Source organism: Ambystoma mexicanum, chromosome 2q, assembly GCF_040938575.1.
Source record: "Ambystoma mexicanum isolate Mex_15411 chromosome 2q, UKY_AmexF1_1, whole genome shotgun sequence".
Classification (NCBI taxonomy): Eukaryota; Metazoa; Chordata; class Amphibia; order Caudata; family Ambystomatidae; genus Ambystoma; species Ambystoma mexicanum.
In genome coordinates this window covers 702523120-702546745 of record NC_090924.1, presented here as the reverse complement: position 1 = coordinate 702546745, position 23626 = coordinate 702523120, and the positions used below count along the sequence as shown (strand labels likewise).

The following is a 23626-nucleotide window of genomic DNA, read 5'->3' as shown; positions in this document are numbered from 1 at the left end:
TATGGTCCGTCGACGAGGGGAAAGGCAATTTCAAAACAAGGACTGGCTCGATGGGTCTCGTCGACTATTGCTTTTTGTCATTCCAAGGTGGGAAAACCGCTACAAGGGCATCCAAGCTCATTCCACGAGATCAACTTTGTCTTCGACGGCGTTGTGGGCAGGAATTCCGCTGACGGACATTTGCCGGGCGGCGGCATGTTCGGTGCCTCACACATTTACCCGCCATTACTGCCTCGAACGGCAGCATGCGGACCATGTACAGATGGGAAGGGCAGTCTTGCGCCATCTGTTTCAATAAGGTAAGCCCTATTCGGGAAGGGTCTTTACTTATTTTATGCAGATATATTGATGCATGTATGTACATTTATATATTTATATGTTTGCAGTTATATGTACTTGTGTATAGGCATGTATAGGTAGATATATACCTGGATGCATATGTTGGTTATATGGATGTGTGTGTATATATATATATATATGTATGTATGCTTAGGAAGGTGTTGGATTGCATTCACACCGCCTTTCTTTCAGGATTACTGCTATACAATCTAGTCTAAGCATGTGAATCCATGAAAGATCCAATGCTGGAGAAATGGAGTTACAGGTAAGAAACTATTCCCTTGGCTATCATAAGTCTCCTGTGTAGGGCAGACCCGACTTCACTACAGGACATTGCAGTGGATACCTAGAGACAGATGAATCTCCAGATTGCAGACCAGGGATACCGTCTGCTCTTCCTATCAACAACATGCCAAACCTCTCCTCCTTTGCCTCCTCCGGGATATAAGAAATATCTTGACTACTGTTGAAGGAAGTCGAACAAGCCTGGTATTCCCTATACTTTCTCTTACCCAGAGGAATGGAGGACTACAGCGCATCTTGGACCTAAGACTCAACAGGTTCCTCCCATAGGACTGGTTCAGCACAGTCATCCTGGTGTACACCCTCCAGGCTTCGGAATGGCACACCTTGCTTATGTTTTCAAATCTGTGGGATGGGCACTTTGAAGTCCCTATTCAGCCCAAACATCGGTAATAACTTTGTTTTATGGTGGGAGGCACTACCACTTTGTAGTGCGTGCATGTCTTTCGCTACTTTGCCGACTGGCTCCTACATACCAGATTGGAAGAGGTGGCCCTACATGGCCTAACTGAGATGCACTGCTTCCTCCATGAGTTTGGTTTTTGCATCAATCTTGAGAAGTAGTCATTGACCTCCTCCAAATGGTTGCGTTTCCTAGTGCCAGTCCTGGACACTAAGTGAGGCATCGCTTACTCCCAGAGAATGAGACAAGGAACCAGCCAATGGCCGCCCTCTTTCATTGAAGTTTCTTTTGGCCTTTCCAATTCTTGTGGCCAATTTCATTTATAGGTGGCCTTTTCAGTGACCTTCACATCCGCAAAGACTGTCATTACGCTCCTGGCGCTTTCAGCTTCCCCTTCCTTCTTTCAATTTACGAAAGAAAGTTACTTTGAGAGTAAAGCCTTCCCTTTTGCCAAAAATGGTATCAAAATTTCATCTCTGTCAAAATATTTGTTTTGTGTATTTTCCCCCCTTGATTTCACTGAAAAAACGGAGGAAAGCTTCCAAATAGATCCTAAAATAGCCTTATAATTGTTGTTGAGTACAAAAGAATTTCAGCTTGATACCAAGTTCTTTGCAGGTCCCAAGAAAAGAAGGGTCATCAGCCAATCATTTATTGATGGACTAGTATCTGTATAAAAATGTACTGTGAGTTGGCCCACTAGGAATTACCCCTAGGGCTAGCTGCAAATTCCATGAGGAGGACAGGTGGTGACTTGAGCTCCGATTTGGGACACCTGTTAGATACCCACATTGCCTTGGTTGTGCATCTTCACAAAGCACTACCATCTTGATTGCCTTGCAGGCGAGGATGCAAAACTGGACAAGTACGTTCTTCAGAGCGTCCTAGTTCGAGCATTCTTAATCTTCCCATCTGCAGATTTCTATGTACGCAGTTTATGTAGACTTTCAGAAGTTCAGGAATCTGTGGTAGGAATTGTATCCATTAGAAGAGAAAATGACTGGTCTCCGATAATGTTTTTTCTGATGGATACATTCATTACTCCCACAGATTACTATTGCCCACCTGCGTACCCCTCAATTCTGATTGTGAAAAATTCCAATTAGAAAGTATTCATATTCTTTTTTTAATGTAAATTGCCAAAAGTTGAAGTTCTGCAGTTATGGTGTTCCTTGCATATGACATTAGGTTTAAGGTGGTACTGGAGAAAATGATGCTGGTGGCTTCAAGTATATGTATGTGTGACATCTCTTCTGTCACAAGATGGCACCAAGGAACCATGACCGGGCTGAGTCTCATTGCGCCACCTGGTGGCTTGATAAAACATTCCCAGAAGCAACCTGTGTCTGGGCTGGATTTAGGAGATGAGGAACCTGTGTGATAAATTAGCATTCTAATCAATAGCTTCCTCCGTAGATACATATCGGATATATCCTAGCCAGCTCAGCTGGCATCGTAAACTTTCTGGCCGGAATTGCTATTTATGGAACACCCTTTCCTCAGCAAAGCCTCTCTTTTCCTGTGCAAAGTGGTGGTCTTGTGTATGGCCTGATAATGGGAGTTGGGTCTGTCTGAATTCAGTCCACATGCAAGCCAAAGTGTCTTTTGCTGGGCAGAATGTGTGGCCAGTGGCTGTCTATGATTGGACAGCCCCAGCCAGTTTGAATAGTGTATACCCTTACCATTGGTGGACCTGGTAGCGACCCCAATCCAATTTCTAGATAAGGGGAGGACTCCTGCAGCCATTCTTGAGATAATCATTGGAACCAAGACCCTTATGAAGAAGTGCAGCTCACTGAAAACCCAAAGACTGTTGTAGCCTACTGGCATTGCCTCCTTCCAAGTCTCGGTGAAGCCCTGCCCCTCTGTCCTGATCTCAAGATGGCCCCTGCTGGAGCTTCGACCCCTAGACTTCTGGGAACAACCTGTCCTGACGCCTAAGATCCATGCCTGCTGGGCCTTCAGAAGTGTCCATGGATCCCCTAGTGGTCTGGCTACCTTGCTGCAGCCTTTGCCATTCTGAGTGCATTCTTGGAACTTCGTGGATCGTCTTCGTACAAGACGTCTGCTCCTGGAGTTTCCGCCTCCTCCACCGAAGATGAGCTGTGCAGGGCCTGTTCCTTTGTTCATCCTACAAAGATCTCCTGTCACCGTCTGAAGCTGGCGACTCCTGCAGAATCCTGTCTTCATGTCCGGATTCACCTGTTTTGTGAAAGTTTGCATGCGATCCTGGATTTCTGGAAAACATCTGAACTGTTTGTGAATTTTGGGCCAGTTTTTGCGTTTGGGAAGGCCCTGTCGAAGGCTACCATTTCCAGGTGGCTCTCTGGCTGTATCATGCACTGTCATTGTCTGGCCAAAAGTCCTCTACCAGGCCGGCCGCGTGCCCATTCCACCAGAGCCATAGCACCGATGACAGCATTTCTCTCTGGTATACCCTTGCCCGACCTCTGCAGGGTGCTATGTGGAAGTCCACCCACACCTTCACGCTATTCTACTGTCGACAGGGATTCCAGTGAAGAGTCCTGCGTCGGCCGAGCAGTGCTAAGCAACCTGTTTTATTAAGGTGATTCTGTTCTAGGGGTAAGTTATTGCTTCTGTTGAGCTTTGCCACCTCCTACGGTTGTGTATATATATGTGCTTCTGCATGATCATATTCATGAGCATGTGAATCCCTGCCAGATCCCATGCTGGAGAAGGAACAAGTTACTTACCTGTAACTCCTATTCGCCAGCATGGATCTGGCATGGATTCACATGTGAACCCCCCTCGTTCCCCTCTCTGGCTCTTGGTTCATACCATCACTTACCATGCTCTACCAAATCTGATGGGTTGGGGCTTAGGGAGACGACCGTCATTGGCTAGGGGCAGTGTGACCCAAAACTTGTGATTGATTATAGAGGAGACAAGCAGTTTTCAGGCAAAAGTGTAACTGCTTTCCTTTTTCCTGAGTATTCCCAGCCTGGCAACGGGGAATATTCATGTGCATGTGAATCCATGCCATACCCATGCTGGAGAACAAGAGTTACAGCTAAGTCACTTGTACCTGTTCCTTCCATGTACTACTAATGCACATACAGTAGCAGAAATCAGGTACTTGTGCCAACAAACGGTAAAGGACATGAACAGCGAATAGAGACAAAGAAGGTAGGACCCCACAGTTATTACTCCCTTGAAATTAGATGTGAGGGCCAATGCACAAAATATAAACCTAAAACCTGTAAAATCATACGGAAGGCCAGATTTGTCAGGGAAAACGCACAATGAGAGATGACCTGTCATAAGCGCTGCAGTAGAGTTACGTTTTTATGATGGAGATGCAGTGTATTGATTGCTGTAAAAACCCTAACTACCACATTTTTGGGGTTTCTTTGTCTTGTGCTGCAACCATAATCACAGTCATGGCAGGGGGGACAACAGATGTTGAAAGAATGTTGGGGTAAACTAAGAAGATACTCTGAGAATGTTGCTTCAGATTTAGTTTTGGCTTAGGTCATCAAATGAAGTACAACTAATCTTATTCATAGCAAATGTACACTCCTTAGGTGTTACTTGACACTGCGTTGTTAATCACTTTTGAATTTGTCAGTTTCATAAAGGAAGATTGCTAATTAATTTAGCTACAATAAACATGTTTACGTTTTTTTGGTCTCTTTTTTTCTGTTATTGTAGATTTTGATGCCATCACAGATCCGATAATGAAAGCAAAAATGGTCGCACTGAAAGGAATCAACAAAGTAATGGCACAAAACAATATGGGGATTCCACCAATTGTTATGAATAGGTAAGCAAAAATGTAAATGTGTGTATCTGTGTGTGTTGCGAGGTGTCGGAAATGTAAGACGGTTGCAAAGGTACAGCTTTCTCAAAGTTCGCCATTTTATTAGGATAACAATGGGGTCGGATAAAAGCCCATCTTTTTCTATCCCAACGAGGATGTCCCGAACTAGTAAACTAAAGAAAGAAGACCCAGTGTCCAAAAAGTCCACAGTGTGTATATGCATATAGATTGTATTTATTCATGGGACCTGTGATTCTGTTCTGATTAACATGCTCTTTATATTCTGCCATCTAGTCATTGGTCTGGTGTATTCTTAAGTATTTGATCTTTCCTAGATCCACATACTGTTTGAATATTCCCTGTCTGTAAATCCTTGGTACCATTAAAGTAGTTTCATTTAGAAAATGAAAGAAACTGCAGTCACTTTAGTGTTCTTAGTGTTGTTTTGCGGTCATTTTTTCTAGCATGGGGTCTTGCATGCATTCACATGCTCATGAATGTTCCCTGTCAGTCTGGGAATACTCGGTAAAAAAGAAAGCAGTTTAGCTTTAAACTGCTCATCTCCTCTATAGCCCATCAGTGCCTTTGGGTCATACTGCCCCCAGCCAATGACACTTGTCCTCTTAAGCTCCACCCCTGGTGGCCATCTTCATATTTGACCACACCTTACTAGGTTTGGGAGTCCTGGTGCTTCACTCCTCAAATGTATTTTTTTGCTGTTTTTCGCATTTTTTCAGAAGATATCTTACATCTCTTATTCTACCGTCACGCAGCGACTAGCGGCAGCGGGGACTCGTCGGCGAAGATCTTCTATCCATCATTGGATCTTCAACCTGTGACGCCAACATGCCTGGGCCTACATCTCTACATCTCCATGGCTGATGCTACAAAGAAAAGCCTCTTCAGGGCCTGTGAAAGCTGAGGCCTGTAGAACATCTTCGTCGAGGACTGGCACCTCAAGTTCATTTGTCTTCACCCGGACCACGACACAAATGGATGTGCCATCTGCCAATCCTTCTTGTCGAAGACCAAAAAGGATCACCACCGGAGATTAGTGGTACGAATCGAGGAAGGGAAGGCCTCTGATGCGGCTTCCGGGCGCAGTTATGCCTCATCAAGGGCCAGCAGGTCCTCGGAGAATAATCCCTCTGGTAAGAGGTCGAGGTCCTTTGAGGATGCTTCCTCTGTGAAGATCCAAAAGAATTTGAAATCCAACGCTCCATCAGCATCCTCGTAAACGGTCTCCGTAACTGCGGCACCAAGTTCTGGAACGTGTCAATCTCTGATACCAGCTGGCGGGTTGCCGCCATGTGCGAGAAATTTGCTGACACTGTCAAAGCATAAACCGTCGAAGAGAGGATCTTCTAAGGACCAGTCAATGGCACTGCCGCTTTCGACACTGTCTGCACCGAGGGCCCCATCAACGACAGCCTCATCCACCAGGACCACCGCCCCGTCAATGACCTCCTCACTGTCCTGGACCGTCACCCTGTTGATGACCACTTCGGCTATGAGCGCTCCGTCGGCCAAGTCTGGGGAAAAACAAGCCTTCCTTCAGTGACTAATTTAGTCATCGACCGTCCTCTTCGACTCCACGACAGCTGCCTCAGCCAGGGTCTAGACCCGTCAATGGTCCCCACCACGATCCGCTCAACGGCTGCACCCATTCCTATTCTGCATTATCCTGTCATATCGTCCTTTTCAAGAGACTGTGATGGGGTGAGAGACTTGCTTCCAGCTCTGGACTTTCTGCCCAGTGCCACCAACGTGTTTCCTCTGACTTCTTTGGGATCCCCCAGGAGATCACATATCTACACCAGTCCTGAGGAGGATCTGCCTGAAGATTTTTACTCAGCCCGGGAAGGGGGCCATGGACCCCTAACTCATGAGGGATTACCATCCCATGAGCCTTACCAGCTGTTTAGCCTTCCAAGGGGCTTGAGGCCAGCTCCTGCTGCACCACCTGCACCTGATCCTGCACCAAGGGACATGTCCCTGGACATTTTAACTACCTTGCATACATTGGTGGCAGAGATTCAGCAGTTGCTGCTCCTGTGCCAGCCAAGAGTCCTCCAAGACCTCATCGATGCCAGCCAACACCACCCTGTAGGGCACCAGTGTAGGCCCTGCCCCTCTGGCGGAGGGGTTGGTTCACACAGATACTGATGCCACTGGAACTCACACAGATGAGAATGACTATGTTCCCGCAGATGGGGAACCGTTGGATGTCGACGAACCAGCCAGGGCTTCACCACCGGACAAGATTGGCGCCTTCCGATCATCTGGAAGGCGGCTAAGCTCTTCAATCTAGTGTCAAAAGAGGAGAAGGAAGGCTTCCTTTTTCAATGGTGGGAGTTAGCAAAAAAGACCATTATGACAGTCCTGTTGAACGACATTTGGCAAGATGGATTGGCAGTCATAAAGGCTATAAATACCACACTAGTGAAGCGTGACAGGCTGGAGAAGTAGTACCGGGTTCTGGATACGGACCCCAGGTGTCTCAGGTCCCAGCCTTCTCCGGACTTGATGGTGTCGGCCAATCCCTCATAGTCGTCCATGGTGCCTCCTGACCAGGAAGGCAAGAAGCTTGATTCGGCTGGCAAGCGCATCATTAGCACAGCAGCCTTCTCCATCAAAGCTGCCAATGTCCTCACCATCCTGTCCGACTGTGGTGCAAGCTGCGCTCCATACTGGACTTCTTCCCTAATGCCAAGAAGGCCGAAACCGTGTGCCTATTCCAGGAAGAAGTGGAATCAGACCACACCATCACTGTCACGCTCAACATAGTGGACTCAGGGTACCGCCAGATGGGGAATTGTGTGGCTTTCCGGTGCCAAGGTTGGCCGAAGGCCCTGAATTTCCACACAGACGTGCAGACCAAGGACGTGTACATCCCATTTGATGGGGACAACCTGTTTGGGAAGGCGGCGGATGACGCTCTCCAGGCCATCAAGACTGACATTGAGACTGTGCGCCGTCTGGGGACCCTGAAGCAATTTCCCTATTCATTCCCTGAAACTTGGCTATTTCGTTCCCCAAAAGGCAAGAGTCTCCAGATCCTCCAAGGGTTACACTACCCCTTATCAACTGGTCTCCCCCTCCACCACCCAAGAGGCCTACAGTGGTCACTCCCAGTCCTGTAGCAGTGGCACCCAATCTCGTAGTGCCCTCACCCCCAAATCCAGGACACAAGAGTTCAAGCAGACCTGATCCAGCCAAGGACCTGCCCTCCAACTTTTGCACCCCAGTGGGAGGCCGACTATCAAACTTTGTCAATCAGTAGCAAAAGATCTTCACAGACAAATGGGTGGTGGACGATCTTCAGCAGGGGCATGCTTTAGATTTTTTGTCGCCCTTCAAGAACTTCACATGGCCCATCTGCTACAGGAGGTTCAGGCCATGTTACGAAAAGGGGCAATAGAACTGGTCCCTCAGTGCCTCCGGGGCTCCGAAGTGTACTCCAGATACTTTCCGAAAGGAAAAGGTCAGGAGGGTGGCGACCAATCCCAGACTTGCGATGCCTAAACAAGTAGCCAAGATCTCAGAAATTCAGAATGGTCACGTTGCAGTACATGCTCGACCAGCTAGAGGAAGGGAATTTTCTGGCAACGCCGACCTGGAGGACGCATACTTCCACATCCCCCCCATTCATTGCAAACAACGGAAGTTCCTACATTTTGTCGTCTAGGGGCAGCATTACCAATTCAAGGCCCATCTCTTCGGCCTGAAATCTGCTCCCAGGGTATTCACCAAATGCTTGGCCCAGTAGAAGCGCATTTATGTCACAAAGGAATCCACGTCTACCCTTAGCTGGACAATTTGCAAACCCGGTCCTGTTAGGGAGAATTCTCATAAATGTGCTAATTCCCTTCACCTTAGAGACCCGCAGATTTTGGATTGTGAGGACTTGATTTTTTACCTGTAGAGTGTGAGCCTTTTTTCCCACTCTCTCATGTATTTTGATGTGTGTTTTACTCTTGTGTTCTTTGATTATGTGGTTTTAGATTCCATAGGCATCATCTTTTCATATGTGTCACACGGCACCCTCAGTGCAGTGACACAGGGAAGCCTTTTAGGCTGTCCCAAGGTTTAAACACCTTCTCTGGGATAAACTACTGTTTCCCAGATGAAGTAAAGTTAAATTGACTTTACTAGTCTTTTTAAATTCCTAGACCCAGCACACACTATTTTCCAATAGAGTGCTGGAGGGGTTACCTAGTATCCCCTGTGTCTAGAAACTCATGTAGCAGTCCCCTTCTACCCTTTCCTCTCAAAATGGCTGGTGGCAGTGGTTTTACAATGAACTACCGTGATTTTTCCCGACCGCGAACAACGGTAGCGTTAGACCGTCGCGGGAGCCATTTTTTCCAAGCCCCCTCTGTAAAAACAGGTCCCGGTCTTCTTTTTTCACCGTTTCTTTTTGGAAAGTTCCTTCCAGAGTTTGTCTCTTTGCGCCAAACTAGGTTTGGTCCCTTTGTTTCTATGCCTTTGGCAGGCTTCAGGACTGAAGAGCGCCTCTGGCGTCTGAGTGTCTGGGGTGGGCAGAAAGTGAGGGAGGTGCCTGAAACTCGCTGTGCTTAGTCTCCTAGGAGACCCAAATGCACTCTGGCGTGATTGGCTGGCTGACTCTCTGGCAAGGACAGCCACCCTGCTGGGTGAGTGGCAGCTAGGCTGGAATGAAAGGGAGAAAACTCAATAAAAGACGAGTCTCTTGGCTTGGAAGGCAGAGTCGACCACTGGAACGATGGAACCGAAGACTAACTGGAAGAGGACGGTTGCTACGATGGAACCGAAGACTAACTAGAAGAGGACGGTTGCTGCAACTACTGGACCGTTGGTTTGCCCGGTGGAGCCCTGCTGCAGGTACGAATCGCCAAGTTCATCTCGACAGAGAAGCCCTTCCAGGACAAACCTCTTCGTCTGAGTTGGTAGGACCAATCAACTCGTAAGCCACCTGGACACCATTCTGGACACAAAACCGAATAACCACCAGGCAGAAGGACACCAGCTTGTGTTCTTGAAGACAGCTACCGGAATCGAAGAATTGCCAGTTTTTCCAGCTTTGTGCCCAGTCCCCGTGCAGTGCAGGAGTCCCCCGACGTCCTCCCTCTTGTCCCCACGACTGAGGCTCCGGAACGGCAAGATCTGCAGGAACGTCCAACCGAGAGAACTTACCTCTCACTACGAAAGTTTGTGAAACTTTGGCAACTTGCAGGCCTAGTCAGCTTGTGACCAAACATATTAACCTTTCTTCCGTGAACTACTTCTAAGAACCGTGGCAAAGACTTTTTTCTATTTAAATACCAGAAACGTTTTACCTATAAAAGACTCTAGACGATTGACTTTGGCCTACGTATTGCATTAAGTCGACTTCTCTGGTGAACGCAAACTATTTGCACTGTTTTAAAGTAACTCTAATATTTGTTTTTATTAACTTATGCCTTTTTGCTCCTACTTCAAACTCTCTGAATGCCATTTTGCTCCTCCTTCAAAGTAGCTTAAATGTTTCAGAACTAGTTAGTGTAAAGTATTGTAGTATATTTTTGTGTGATATTGGTTGCCTCCTTTTTAGTGAATGTTTTCTAAATGACTGTAATAAATTAAGTGTTTTACCAAGTAACCTTGAGTATAAGTGTCTATCTGAATACTTGTGATTGTAGACCTCTGTGTAACATCATTACAAGCTCACATTCCCTCTTGAGATAAGCCTGGCTGCTCAGCTTGCTACCAAAAACTGTGTGGTACATACTTATACCAAAGGTTGGTTTTGCTTACACCTGTAGTCCTAGTTGTGTGTAGTGGTCCCAAAGGGTACTGCATACAAACTTTGCCCAACAGGTCCTACTCCCACGCACAGGCAACGCAGCACATGGCCAAGACCATCCACCTTGGGATTTTGCTGGGATTCTCCATCAATTATCTGAAGTCCTGCTTGTTGCCATCTCAGAACGCATCTCGTGTCTGGTGACTCCCTCGGATGAGAGGGTGAAAGCCATCCTGGGGGGGGGAGGTTCCGTGGCTGTTGACGGCGTCCATTGCAACAGTCCAGTCCATCAAATCCCTGTTGGGCATGATGTCCTCCTGCATCCATCTGGTTCCCTTTTGCAGGCTCCAAATGCGGCACCTCCAGAAATTTCTAAATGCCAGGTGTTAGCAGGTCACAGGCACATAGACAGACAAGATTGCCCTAAATCGAGCATTCTGACTCTTCAATGGTGGTCAGTTGGGTCACACTTCACTAAAGGATCCCCCTTTCAGATCCCTTTGTACCAGGCTACAATCACTACCAACGCCACTCTGGGGGGGCTGGGGGGGGCACAAACAGGACATTCACACGCCAGAGGCCTCTGGTTCCCGGTGGGGGAAGGAATTAAACATAAATGTCCTGAAACTATGGGCGGTCTTCTGGGCCCTCACGTTGTTTCAAACTCTGGATACAGGGATAAGTGGTATAGATCTTTACGGACAACACCACCATGTTTTACATCAGGAAACAGAGAAACACGCTCCCCTGCTCTGTCGCTTGAAGCCCAGTTCCTGTGGCGCTGGGCCATTCTTCAAGACATGGTACTCGTTCCCTTTCACCTGACAGGCATCAAAAACACCATTACGGACTCGCCTAGCAGGGAGCTGTGATCCTGTTAAGAGTGGGAGCTTCAGCAAACGCAGGTGTCTCACCTCTTCAGCGAGTGGGATCTGCCTCAGATCAACCTCCTCTTTGTGACAACTGTCAACTCCAAGTGCCGGAAGTTTTCCAGCAGATATACTCAGGCAAGCATTCTAGGGAGATGCCTTCCCGTTTAACTGGGAGGGGCTCTTCGTGTGCCTTCCCACTGATTCCACTACTGTTGCATGTGATCAACACACTTTGCCCCTGCAGGATGGTTCTCATCACACCGGTGTGGCCGAGGCAGATCTGGTACTCGGACCATCTCCTTCTGTCAGTGATTCTGGACATCCGGCTGCCTCAACTTCCTGACCTCCTCTCCAGAGAAGGATCAATCTTGCACCATGACCCAGCATGTTTGTGCCTCATGGCCTTAGTCCTTCAGCCCTGGAATTTGGCCACTCTTCCCTGCCGTTGTAATGCAAGAAGATCTTGGCAAAGGCCAGGGCTACCTCGAAGTTGTTTTGCCACAGGCACAAGTGGAAGCGCTTCACAGTGTAGTGCCGGACGTGGAAGAGCACGCCTATGGGCGTAACTGTTCTGCAGCTTCTCCCATACCTGTTCTCGCTGGCTAAAGCTGGCCCTACTCATGCCTTGATCAAGGTCCATCTGGCTGCCATATTCGGGTACACATGCTCCATGCATGCTCTCTGTGGTCACACAGGCTCATTAAACATTCATGTTCTATTGTTGCCCACCTTGTCTCGGGATCCTTTAAATTCCTGCTGATGAAACAAATGGGATGGTCCCTACCTTTCTCATCCAGTTGACTAAGGACTGCACCTATACCTACATTAGATGCATCTGTTTGTACAATGAAGGGTTGGTGGTAAGTCAGGAGCTCTTAGGACTGGAGCTTGACAAAGGGCTTTCTTTAGACCTTCAAAGGCTTGATTGCACTCCTCATTCCACCTGACCTTTTTAGGAAATTTGGGAGAGGAGATTACATTCAAGGTAGAAGCTATGGTCCCATAGTTCTCAATGAAGTTCCTGTAATACCCAGTGTGACCTAGGAAGGCTCTCACTTGGGTTTGAGTAGTAGGGGTGGTCCAGTTTTGCACAGCTTGTACTTTGCTAGGCAATGGCCTTATTTCACCTCCTCCTACCTCATGTCCAAGGTAGACCACTGTACTCTGACCAGTTTGACATTTACCTGCCTTTATGGTAAGGTGGGCCTGTTCCAGAGCCTGCAATAAATATCCCGAGTGATCAATATGTTCTTTCCATGTAGGGCTAAACACTGCAATGTCATCCAAGTATGCCATGCAGAAGTCCTCCATCCCATTCAGAACTTGATTGACCATCCTCTGAAATGTAGCAGGTGCATTCTTTTTTTTTTTTTTAAACTTTGGTTTTATTGGCATTTTAAAGAGTATAACAAGCAGGCAATATTTGTAATCATCAGTTGTTCACGGTGCACTTGCCCAGCAAACTCCCCCCCCCACCCACCCAACCGCCCCCCTCTTCGAACCCCCCCTCCCCCCACCCCTCGTTTTACCAACTTGATCCATGACATAGGGAGATTTGGACTTTTCTTTTGCGTCCGTTACTTTGGTAGTGAATGTGAGCGTCGGTGTTCTCTGACGGCCGACGGCCGACCGAATGTCCCCGGGCCGTGGGCGCCCATTCCGCCCATGGGGGGCCCTGGTACTTTATGGTCCAGTCTTTCGGCTTAGTCCCCCCGAGCCCCGCTCGGCCACCCCCCCTGGCCTCAGTGCACATCCCATCCCCAGGCCTCCCTTACCCCCTGCCAATTTTCAAGGAATGACCCAGAATCGTTGTTCACCATGGCCGTTAGTTTGTCCATTAGAAACAAGTTTTTCAATTTCTTTAGCCAGTCAGCCTTGGATGGGGTCTCCGGGCTCTTCCATTTCTGTGCCAATGCCACTCTCCCCGCCCGTAGCATCGTTTCCCACATTCTGGGGTACCTGTAGAGGTCCGAGGTCTCTGGCGGGAGGCCCAACAGCACCGTCAGGGGGGCCTGGGGAAGCAGTTCCTCCGTGACCTCAGCCATCCAGCCCCTCACCTCTGCCCAGTATGCCTGCACTTTCGGACAGTGCCACCACATGTGGCCTCGTGAGCCCCTCTGGCCGCAGCCCCTCGGGCAGTCGGGGGACACCGCCGTAAACATTTTAGATAGTTTCACAGGGTCCCTGTGCCATCCCTGCAGAATCTTAAAGTTATGTTCCATATCTGCCGTGTACAAATTACCGTGAAAAGCAATTTTGAAGATCCTAGCCCAAGCGTCTTCCGAAATCACCTCCCCTGCGAGATCGTTCCAATATGAGCGAAAGCCCCTCCGTTCTACCAATTTCACAGTATTGAGGATTCTATACATTCCGGAGACGGCTCCCTTTCTAGAGGTCGCCATATCAAGGAACTTCTCAAAGGGGGTCAACTGCCTCCTCAAGTTCTCTCCCCATGATTGGTCGCCGAGGATTCCCTTCAAGCGTAGATACTCAAACACGGAAAGAGACCCCCGCCCAATGGCGTCCCTTAGGTCCTCATAGGGCAGGAATTCCCCCTCCCGGAACAGTTGTCCCACCCACTCCAGACCCGCGTCAGACCATGCCTGTGCCTTGGAAAAACCCCTGTTACCTAATCTGAACGGGTGTCCCCAGAGAGAGGACATTGGGGATGGCCACGTCGTTAGGTGCGCCGTCTGGGGGCCTTCCCTCCAGACTGCCCAAAGGACACCCAAGGTGGGATGGGATTTCAAGCAGGTGCATTCTTTAATCCAAAAGGCATTACCTTAAATTGGTAGAGGCCAGCTGGGGTGGAGAATGCAGTTTTCTCCTTGGCATGGTCTGTCAGGGCTATTTGCCAATAGCCTGATGTGAGGTCAAATGTGCTGAGGTACTTGGCTGCACCAATCTTGTCCAGCTCATCTGTCCTTGGTAAAGGGTGGGCATCGGTCTTAGTGACTGCATTTAGAGCTCTATAGTACACGCAGAATCTCAACTCCTTAGATCCTGCCTTTGGTACAAGCACAACTGGACTAGACCATGGACTAGTAGAGGTGCATTATAACCCCGAGATCAAGCATCTTGTTGACCTCATTCCTTATGTGGGTCCTTGCATTATCTGACATTCTGTACTCCCTGCTTTTGACAGGCAGGCAGTCAGTCACCAGTGAGGATATCATGCTGGCACCAAGGGGTCAAGCCTGGTGAAAGCGAGAACAGGGAGGCAAACTGATTTAACAGTAATTTGCACTCATGATGCTGGTCAGATGTGAGACTAGAAGAGAGATTAACTCCTTCCACTTCACTTGTTCATTTAAAGGTAAGCCTCTGTGGTGGTCAGGTAGAGGTTCTCTACTCCTCCTCCTGAGCTGAAGCTAGTAGCAAGGCCCCTATGTCATGTCTGGAGACATAAGCCTTTAAACGGTTGATGTGAAAGACTCTAGGAGCCTCCTTAGGATTGCCTAAGTCCACCAGATAGTTCACCTCTCCAAGTTTACCCACAACTTTAAAGGGTCTTATCCATTTGTCCTGCAAGGCCCTCTGCCTTGTGGGGGGACCATAACAAGAACAAGCTGGACTTCAGTAAACTCAACCATGTTAGCCTTCTGGTCATGCCAATGTTTGACCAGAGCACCAGCCTTCAAGTTATCACTTTCCTCTGCCATCATGTGTGACATTCTCCTCCGGAGACCTATCAGAAAGTCAGTCACTCTGACTGGCTTGGGGGAAGGAGCACTCTCCAACCCCTCCTTAATCAGGGCCAGTGGACCTCTGACTGGATGGCCATAGAGAAGTTCAAAGGGACTGTAACCTACTCCCTCCTGAGGGACTTCTCTATATGCAAAGAGAAGGCATGGCAGTAGAAGGTCCCACTTTCTTTTAAGGGGTTATTCTAAGGCACCTATCATGCTCTTCATAGTTCTGTTGCACCTCTCTACCAACCCATTGGTTTGTAGGTGGTAAGCAGTAGAGAACTATTAGGGGACTCCACAGGTTTTCTACATGGCTTGCATGTAGTGGGACATAAAATGTGATCCCCTGTCAGATATCGCCTCCTTAGGAAAACCTACTCTGGTAAAAATACCAAGTAGGGCCTTGGCCACAGCCTGAGCCGTAACAGTCCTCATAGGTATTGCTTCAGGATACCTAGTGGCATGATCCACTACAACCAGGATAAAACTGTTGCCCAAAGATGTGGGAGGGTCAAGAGGACCAACAATGTCAATCCCGACCCTCTCAAAAAGGGATTCCCACTACTGGGAGAGGCACCAGGGGTGCCACATTCTTGGCTCAACTCTTGCTTGAAGTTTGGCAAGTGTGACAGCTCCTGCAGAATTTGTCTACTTCTGAACCCATTTTAGGCCAGTAGAAGTAAAGAGAGGGCCCTTCCTTGGTTTTCTTAAAACTTAAGTGACCAGCCAAAGGTATCTCGTGGGCTAACTGCAGAAACTGGAGTCGGTTCACTAGAGGTACTACAAGTCTTTTGCAGTCTCCAAGGGTTGATTCGGTTCACTGTAGAAGAGGCCATCTTCCCAGAGCAACCTATACTTCCCAGGCTCAGTCCCCTTGAGCTGAGAAGCTGCCTGTAGGCGAAGACCTTCAAGAGTAGGACACTCTCTTTGTCCTCTGCTGAAGTCTGCCCCGTTGGGTCCACCTTCTGCCAGTAAAGACTGCAGCTCAGGATGTTCAACAGGGTCAGGATCTCCAACCAGAGTAAGATCTTCCTCTAGAGCTGATTCCTCAGCATCTAGTTGAACCATACAGGGTTGAACCTCACACTCCGCCTCAGCTGGTGAAAGAGTCACAGAGGTGACTTTGGACAATCTTGAGGATGTCCTTCTGGGCACAGGAGTGCTTGCTGGTTTCTTGCTGGCAGACTTGGGTTTCCCCTTGGTCTCTTTCTGTCTTGCAATAGTAGTAAGGAAGTCCTGTGGACTTGGGGTAATAGTTTCTTCTATCAAATCCCCAGGAGAGGCTCTCAAGGTTCTCTCCCTAGCAGACCGTGTGAGCTCCTGCTTCCTTTTGCTGGGTGGCCTGGGAGTACTGGACACAACTCCAAGAGTTTTAAGGTCATTACCCATCAGGACCCTCCCAGGCACGTTATTTTGCACACTTACAGGTATTCTGACAGTCATGTCATTACCCTGGATAAGAGCTGGTAACTGGGGAACCATTTGCACAGGGCCTCCAGCTAACTTGGTTAGGTGTTTGGGTGCCTTAGCAACATCCTCCATCTTGAAAAAGCATTCATCAACCACAGTTATGCTGGTTCCAGTGTCTCTGATGGCAGGGGTTTCCTGACCATTCACAAGAACACTATCTTTGTAATACTCGTTAGTATTATCTGGGATTGAATTATAGACTTCTAAGTTCTGTTGTTCCCAAAGACCGAATGACACTAAAACACTAGCTGAGACTCTCATGGGTTCATCAGCTAGTAACTGAAAGTTTCCACTGGCTATAGGTACTTAATCCACCTGGGAGAAGGCTAAGGAGACAGTGTTGACCCCTGAAGGTTTACCCTTACATCTGGGATCTCCTTGCACATGGTCAGTTGACCCACAAACAAAGCATTTACCAAATGCTTTATGGAATGGGGGTTTGTTCTGTCCACCATCTGGTTTGGGACCAGAGGGTACAGTAGCCTGATTTGGTTTCCCTTGTGGACTACCCTGGTTATGTTCGGGCCCTCTTTTGGAGTGGAATTATTGGAATTCTCTTTGTTGTCTTTCTTTGGCTGCTTTCCCTCATCCTTCTTCTGAGTTGCCCCAGAATCCTTGTGAGTAGCCCTGTTGGCAACCCACAATTCAGCAGCCTTAGCTAACTTCTTAGGATATATCTCCTTTGAATCAGCCAAGTGCTCTCTAAGCTCAGGAGAGCAGACATCAAAAATAGACTCCAACATTACAAGATTCCTCAAACCTTCATAAGAGTTCACTTTGTTACCCTTAACCCAACCATCTAAGTTTTTCAAACATTCACACACCCAGGTAGCCCAAGAGGTACCATCATGCTTTTTGCGGGTATTAAACCTCTTAAGGTACTGAGAAGGAGTCTTCCCAAATCTATCCATTAATGCTAGCTTCACACACTCATAATCCTGCTTATCCTCCTCCCCCAACTCCATTACAGCATCACTTGCAATAGGGGGAAGCCTAGAAAAAAGCCAAGGAATCAACTGATTCCCTGAGATACCCTGAATCCCATGATTGTACTCAAACATTGCTAACCAATCCAAAACATCAAGTTTAGTCTGATACATACCAATCCTATGGGCATACGGGGTCTCTTAGGGCTGGAAGACCTAGAAGACTCTGGGAGAGAAACATTTTCCAAAGACAATTTCTTCATTTCTAGAGCATGAGCCATCTCCATTTCTCTGAGCCTTAATTCTTGGTGTTTCATGGCAGTTTGTGCTTCAATACGTTTCACTTCTAATTCAATTCTCATTTTCTCTAGTGCAATAAACTCAGGAGTGAGTGTAGGACCTGAGGGGGTCCCTGTGGACAGAGGTTGTGGTTGCTGAGCAGTCAAGGGGTTGGTAGGAACTCCTAACAAAGGGTTATCTACTTCTTCTTCAACACTCTCAGAATCGGAAACATCAGTATCCACATTTGCTGGCGGAGTAAGTCCTTCTGACCCACTCTCCAGATTTTGTTTTCCCAATAACTTATCAACCGGGTCAGATTTTTTTCCTTTACCAGAGACACTCCTCTCCCTACACATGGTTCTCAAAACCTCAGCAGTGTAGTTTAAGAGATTCTCCTCAGTGTAGCTTTCCATATTTGACATGATTTCTCAGTTAATAGAATTAGTGGTGTTTAGCCTTGTGGTTAGTTGAACTAAAGCAATAGCAGCACTCTAAGTGTAATCACTATACTTCCAAATCCCACCGCTGCCCCCCTTGTTAAGCAGAATCCTGTGCAGTGCCCTTAGGGACCACTACACAAAATTAAGACTACAAGTGGTAATACAAGTTCACCTTTGGTACAAGCCTGTACTACACTGTTAAAGTGGTAGCAGTAGCGGAGCAGCGAGACTTATCTCAAGAATAAATGAACAGTAGTAGAGATTACACAAAGGACCACAGTTACTGTGACTCGAGCAAACACTGACTCAAGGTTTCAGGTAAAAAAAAATATAAGTACATTTATTTAAAATCATCTGTTCATGAAACACTTCACTTCTATAAATTCAAAACCACACGTAAAATACACCCCACACAACCACTTCCACTTGTTCCATCAAATTCAAGTTAAGTACGTTAGAATTTGACAGACCGGTGTTGCGATACTAACGCGTACCCGCGGATAGAAATGCTCACGAAGTTAAAACATACTTTGTACTTTAGAATTTCAAACAAGGGAAAAGGGTATACAATCACAGGCAATACTTTTGTCTAGGCAAGGAAATCAGAGGACTTGTTCAAAGATACAGATTTGAAGTCAATAGGCCTGCGCCAGTGTCAATGGAGCAGATGCTCAGTTGCCGAGGATCACACGTTGAACAGTTCGAGATTCGAGATGCCAAGAGTACTTGGATATTGTCAGATGGAAGGAAAAGTTATAAGAGGGAGGGAAGAAAGTATAAATCTTCGAGGAGGAAAAGGGTTAATCCAGATTCTGGATGGTCAGTCGGAGAGAACCACCAAATGTGCACAGTACCTTATTCCGTTGGAGAAAAGCTGGTGCCACGGCAGTTGTTCCTTTTAGTTCCTGCAGACTCACAGATCCTGCGGCTTCAGTCGTGGGGACAAGGACGACGTCTGGAGCGATCTGTACTACCCAGGAATGAGGCCAGCAGCAGCGAAAAAGACCAAGATGAATAAAAGGTGCGCTCCTTTAAATCAGGACAGGGCTCTTCTGATGGCTATCCGGACCACTACAGCAGAGCAGTGATTTCGACCCAGGAGAGGATGCTCTGACTGAAGAAAGGGTGAGCTGGTTGATCCCACTAGGCTTAAGGGAATAAGACTCAGGACTGGATCTTCTCTTGTCGTTGAAGGTTAGATGGCTCAGGACTGCAGCAGGGTTTCACCGGGATCCGTGGTTGCAGCATCCGTCTTCTTCGCCGCTTCTCTTCGGTTCCTTGCAGTTCCAGTGGCAACTCTGCCTTCTAGCCCAAGAGTCCTGCCTTTTATGCCAAAATCCCCCATTCACACAGCCTGGCTGTCGATCACTCAGCAGGTGGATTGTCCAGCCCAGACACCACCTCAGCCAATCAACACAAAGTGCGACTTGGGTCTCCAAGGAGACCCTGTGCAGGGGGTGACTACACCCCTCCCTCACATTCAGCCCACCTAGACACCCAGACGCCAAAGGAGGGCTTCTGGTCAGAAGCCCGCCCAAGGTCGGCGCACAAAGGAGGCAAACCTGGTTTGCCGCGCAAAGAAACACCTAAGAAGGATGTTAACAAAAAGAAATGGTGATTAAACCCAACCGGAGCCGAAATAAAAAATATTTGGGCAAGCGGGTTTAAAGTTCGAGGCTACCAAAATAGCCTAAAACGTTACCACGTTATATAAAATAACCATGGTAGGAAAATTAGGGTAGATACCACTGCCACCAGCCAAGTCTTAATGTTAAGGGAGCGAAACAATGCTCCAAGAGGCACGGATAAAAAGGGCTAAGAATTAACCCTTTCCAATACTCCTTATAAGATGGGGTGTACTGGATCCGTGGTTAAAAAGTGACCAGGTAAAGTTAATGGCGACTTTACCCTTTTCTGGGGGACAGTAGTCGGCCCCAGAAAATGGAGTCGGTAGGAAGCCTAAGAGACAACACTGTGTTACTGCACTGAAGGTGTTGTGTAACACACAAGAGTGGGGCTACTGAAGTGGTGTACTCCAGAGTCCACAATCACAAAAACAGTCAAAATACACATGGCAAAACATGGAAAAGCTCTCTCTTACCAGGTGGAAAAAATAAACTCCAGAAAAGCTGCTGAGGGACTCAGTAGGTAAGGGAAATTAGCCATTGAATGAGAATTCTCCCTAACAGGGGCCACCGTTGGAGTACCAGAGGTGGAAAGCAAGGTACTCGAGGTGCCAAAGCCACTCGGGCAGTTGCTTCCTTGCCCTCAGGCACTGCCGCAGCCGCTTCCACTTCCACACAGTCATGAGGCCATGTGTCATGGTTCGCCGGTTGGGGGAAGGCTGGTGCAGCATCTTGTAGAAAGGCGTGCCATTACTTCAGATGTGTGGCTTCTGGAGATCATAGCCCACGGCCACTGTCTTCCTTTCTGGCAGAGGCCTCACGACAATCCACCGGTGAAGCTCTTTGAAGCGTCCGGAACAGCTCCTTGCGCAGGAAATCCTATCCCTGCTAGAGAAAGGTCCCATAGAACTGGCACCTGTAGCGGAGAGGAACAAGGTATGGTATTAACCATATTTTTTGATCCCGAAAAAAGATGGTTACTCTCTCTCAAGTCCTCCAGGCCCTTCAACTTCAGGATTGGTTGGTTTCTCTCAACCTCAAGGATGCGTACTTTCATGTGCCGATTCATCCCAAGCACAGGAAGTACCTGGCGACCCACATTTTCAGTTTCGGGTCCTGCCGTTCGGATTGACCTCCGCCCGAGGGTCTTCACCAAGCTGGTGGTGGTGGCAGCGCATCTCAGAAAAGGGGGATTCACGTCTACGTCTACCCCTACCTGGACGATGGGTTGATCAGGGCGTGCTCTCCCGAGCAAGTCCTGGATCATTTGTACGTCACCTGCTGCTCCCTTCACAAGCTGGGCTTCTCCCTCAACTTAAAGAAGTTTCATGTGACACCAACCCAGCAGATCCAGTAGATAGGGGCAGTGCTACACACATCCCTGGGCCAGTGTTCGCCTCCCAGGTGAGGGCTCACCACATTCTGAAGATGGTGGACAAGTTTCAACGTGGCCAGAGTCTCCCGGCGTTTGAGTTCTTGATTGTTCGGCCTCATGCATTTTACTGGTGCCAGAGGCTAGGCTGCGGATGAGATCTCTGCAGTGGGCACTCAAGAGACAGTGGTCGCAGTTCTCCGGCAGGATGTCGGACCCCGTTCAGATTCCGCCCTCGGTCGACCAGGACCTTCTGTGATGGGCTGTCGAAGGAAATCTGTTCAAAGGGGCTCTGTTTTGGCAACCGTGGCCGGAGGTGACTATCGTGACAGACGCATCCCTCACGAGTTGGGGAGCTCATGCCAACGAGCTGACAGCCAGCAGTCGTTGGTCTCGGTCCAAGTCCAGACTCCACATCAAACTGTTAGCGCTTCGGGCTGTCAGGCTAGCCCTGAAGGCTTTTCTGCCGTATGCGCGGGGGAAGAATGTCCTGATTATGACGGACAAAACAGTGGCCATGCACTACCTCAACAAAAGGGGGGGGGGCAGGGTCGCTCCCACTGTGCAGAGAGGCGATGCAGCTCTGATTCTGGGCAATCCAGCAGGAAGTTCGTTCTCGTCAGTTCATCTTGCCGGAGACGAAAACGCAGCGGCGGACGCTCTGAACAGGCAGAACACGGTCTCTCACGAGTGGGAGCTGGCTCAGGAAGTTCTTTTGGAGATCTTTGCCCTTTGGGGAACCCCACAAGTGGATCTCTTTGCCACCAGTGTCAACCGGAAGTGCGAGAGATTCTGCTCGCGGGAATTTCCTCCAAAAGGAGCCTTGGGGGACGCGTTCGTGGTGGAGTGGTCCTTCCCACTGTTGTACGCCTTCCCTCCAGTCCCCGTCATTCCGCAGGTGTTGCGGAGGATTCGGAGGTTCGGTTCCCGGATGATCCTCATTGCTCCTGCATGGGCCAGGAGAGCATGGTAACCCGGGCCTTCTAGACATGTCCATCTGCCCTCCACGTGGTCTTCCCTACCGAGACGATCTGCTCTCACGGGAGGAGGGGTCGAGTTCTCCATCCAGAGGTCACGTCTCTCAGCCTTCACGCTAGGTATCTGAAAGGCTGAGATACAAGGATTGGGCCCTCCTTAAAGACGTGATGGTGGTGTTGCTTTCAGCCAGAAGGTCCGCAATGAAATCCCTGTATCGTTGGAAGAAGTTCTGCGACTGGTGCAGGGTACAGAATATGGATTCTTTCCAGTGTTCCATTCCTTTGGTTTTGTCTTTTTTGCTTTCTTTAGCCCATAAGGGCCTGCATGTGGGTACCATTAAGGGTTACCTAGCGGCGCTGTCCATATTTAAGCGCTCGTCTGAGGAATGTTCTTATTTTAAAATCCCTTTGATATCTCCGTTTCTAAAAGGGCTAACTCATGTGTTTCCACCATCACCTTTCCAGGTGCCGGGATGGGATTTGAATTTGGTTTTAAAGTTCCTAATAGCTCCATTTGAGCCCTTGCATTCTTGTCCATTGCGACTATTGTCCTTTAAAACTGTATTTTTAGTTGTGGTTACTTCCGCCCGCAGAGTGAGTGAGTTGCAGGCACTTTCCGCCAAACCACCCTTCACTGTGTTCCATAAGGACAGGGTTGTTCTTCGGGTACGGCCTTGCTTTCCTCTGAAGGTTGTGTCAGAATTCCATCTGAGCCAGAAGGTAATTCTTCCGGCATTCTATCATCCTCCACATCCTGGTAAGGAGGAGGAGAGGCTCCATAGGTTGGACCCTAGGAGAGCTTTGAGTTTCTATCTCTCACGAATGTCCCGGGTCAGAGTGGACGATCAGCTCTTTATAGGTTACGCTGGAAGGTGTTTAGGTCAGGCTGTGTCCGAGCAGACCTTGTCTAGATGGATCATTTTGACGATCTCTGAGTGTTATCGTTTGATGGGAAAGGACCCTTCAATAGGCTTACAGGCTCATTCTACTAGGGGTATGGCTGCCTCCACTGCACTACAGAGGGGTGTTCCGAGTCACAATATTTGCGAAGCAACCACATGAGCCTCTGTCCATACTTTTGTGAAAAATTATTCCCTGGACTCTATCCATGGGCAAGATTTGGCCTGTGGCAAGGCAGTCCTTTATTCCGCAATTTGATTGGCCATTCTAAAATATTCTAAATTCTTTTCCCACCTCCTTACGTTGGTACTGCTTTGGGAGTTTGTCAAAAGATGTGGAATACGTCGGAGGACCCATCCCCTCGTAGAACAAGTTACTTTCTTACCTGGTAACGTTCTTTCGATGGGATGTTCCTCCAACGTATTCCACATCGTACCCTCCCTACCTGCCCCTCTACAGAATTTCTTATGCAATTGCAGCTTC

At 48.3% G+C, this 23626-nt stretch overlaps 1 protein-coding gene across 7 annotated transcripts in view; it reads left to right on the top strand.

Moving 5' to 3' along the window:
* Positions 1-23626, top strand: part of KMT2C (lysine methyltransferase 2C) — a 2745351-nt gene that overhangs the window by 1820369 nt on the left and 901356 nt on the right. For all 7 annotated transcript variants that reach the window (XM_069647923.1, XM_069647922.1, XM_069647921.1 and 4 more), the window contains one exon: positions 4718-4829. In XM_069647923.1, the coding sequence (XP_069504024.1) occupies positions 4718-4829 (112 nt within the window). The remainder of the gene's footprint in view (positions 1-4717; positions 4830-23626) is intronic.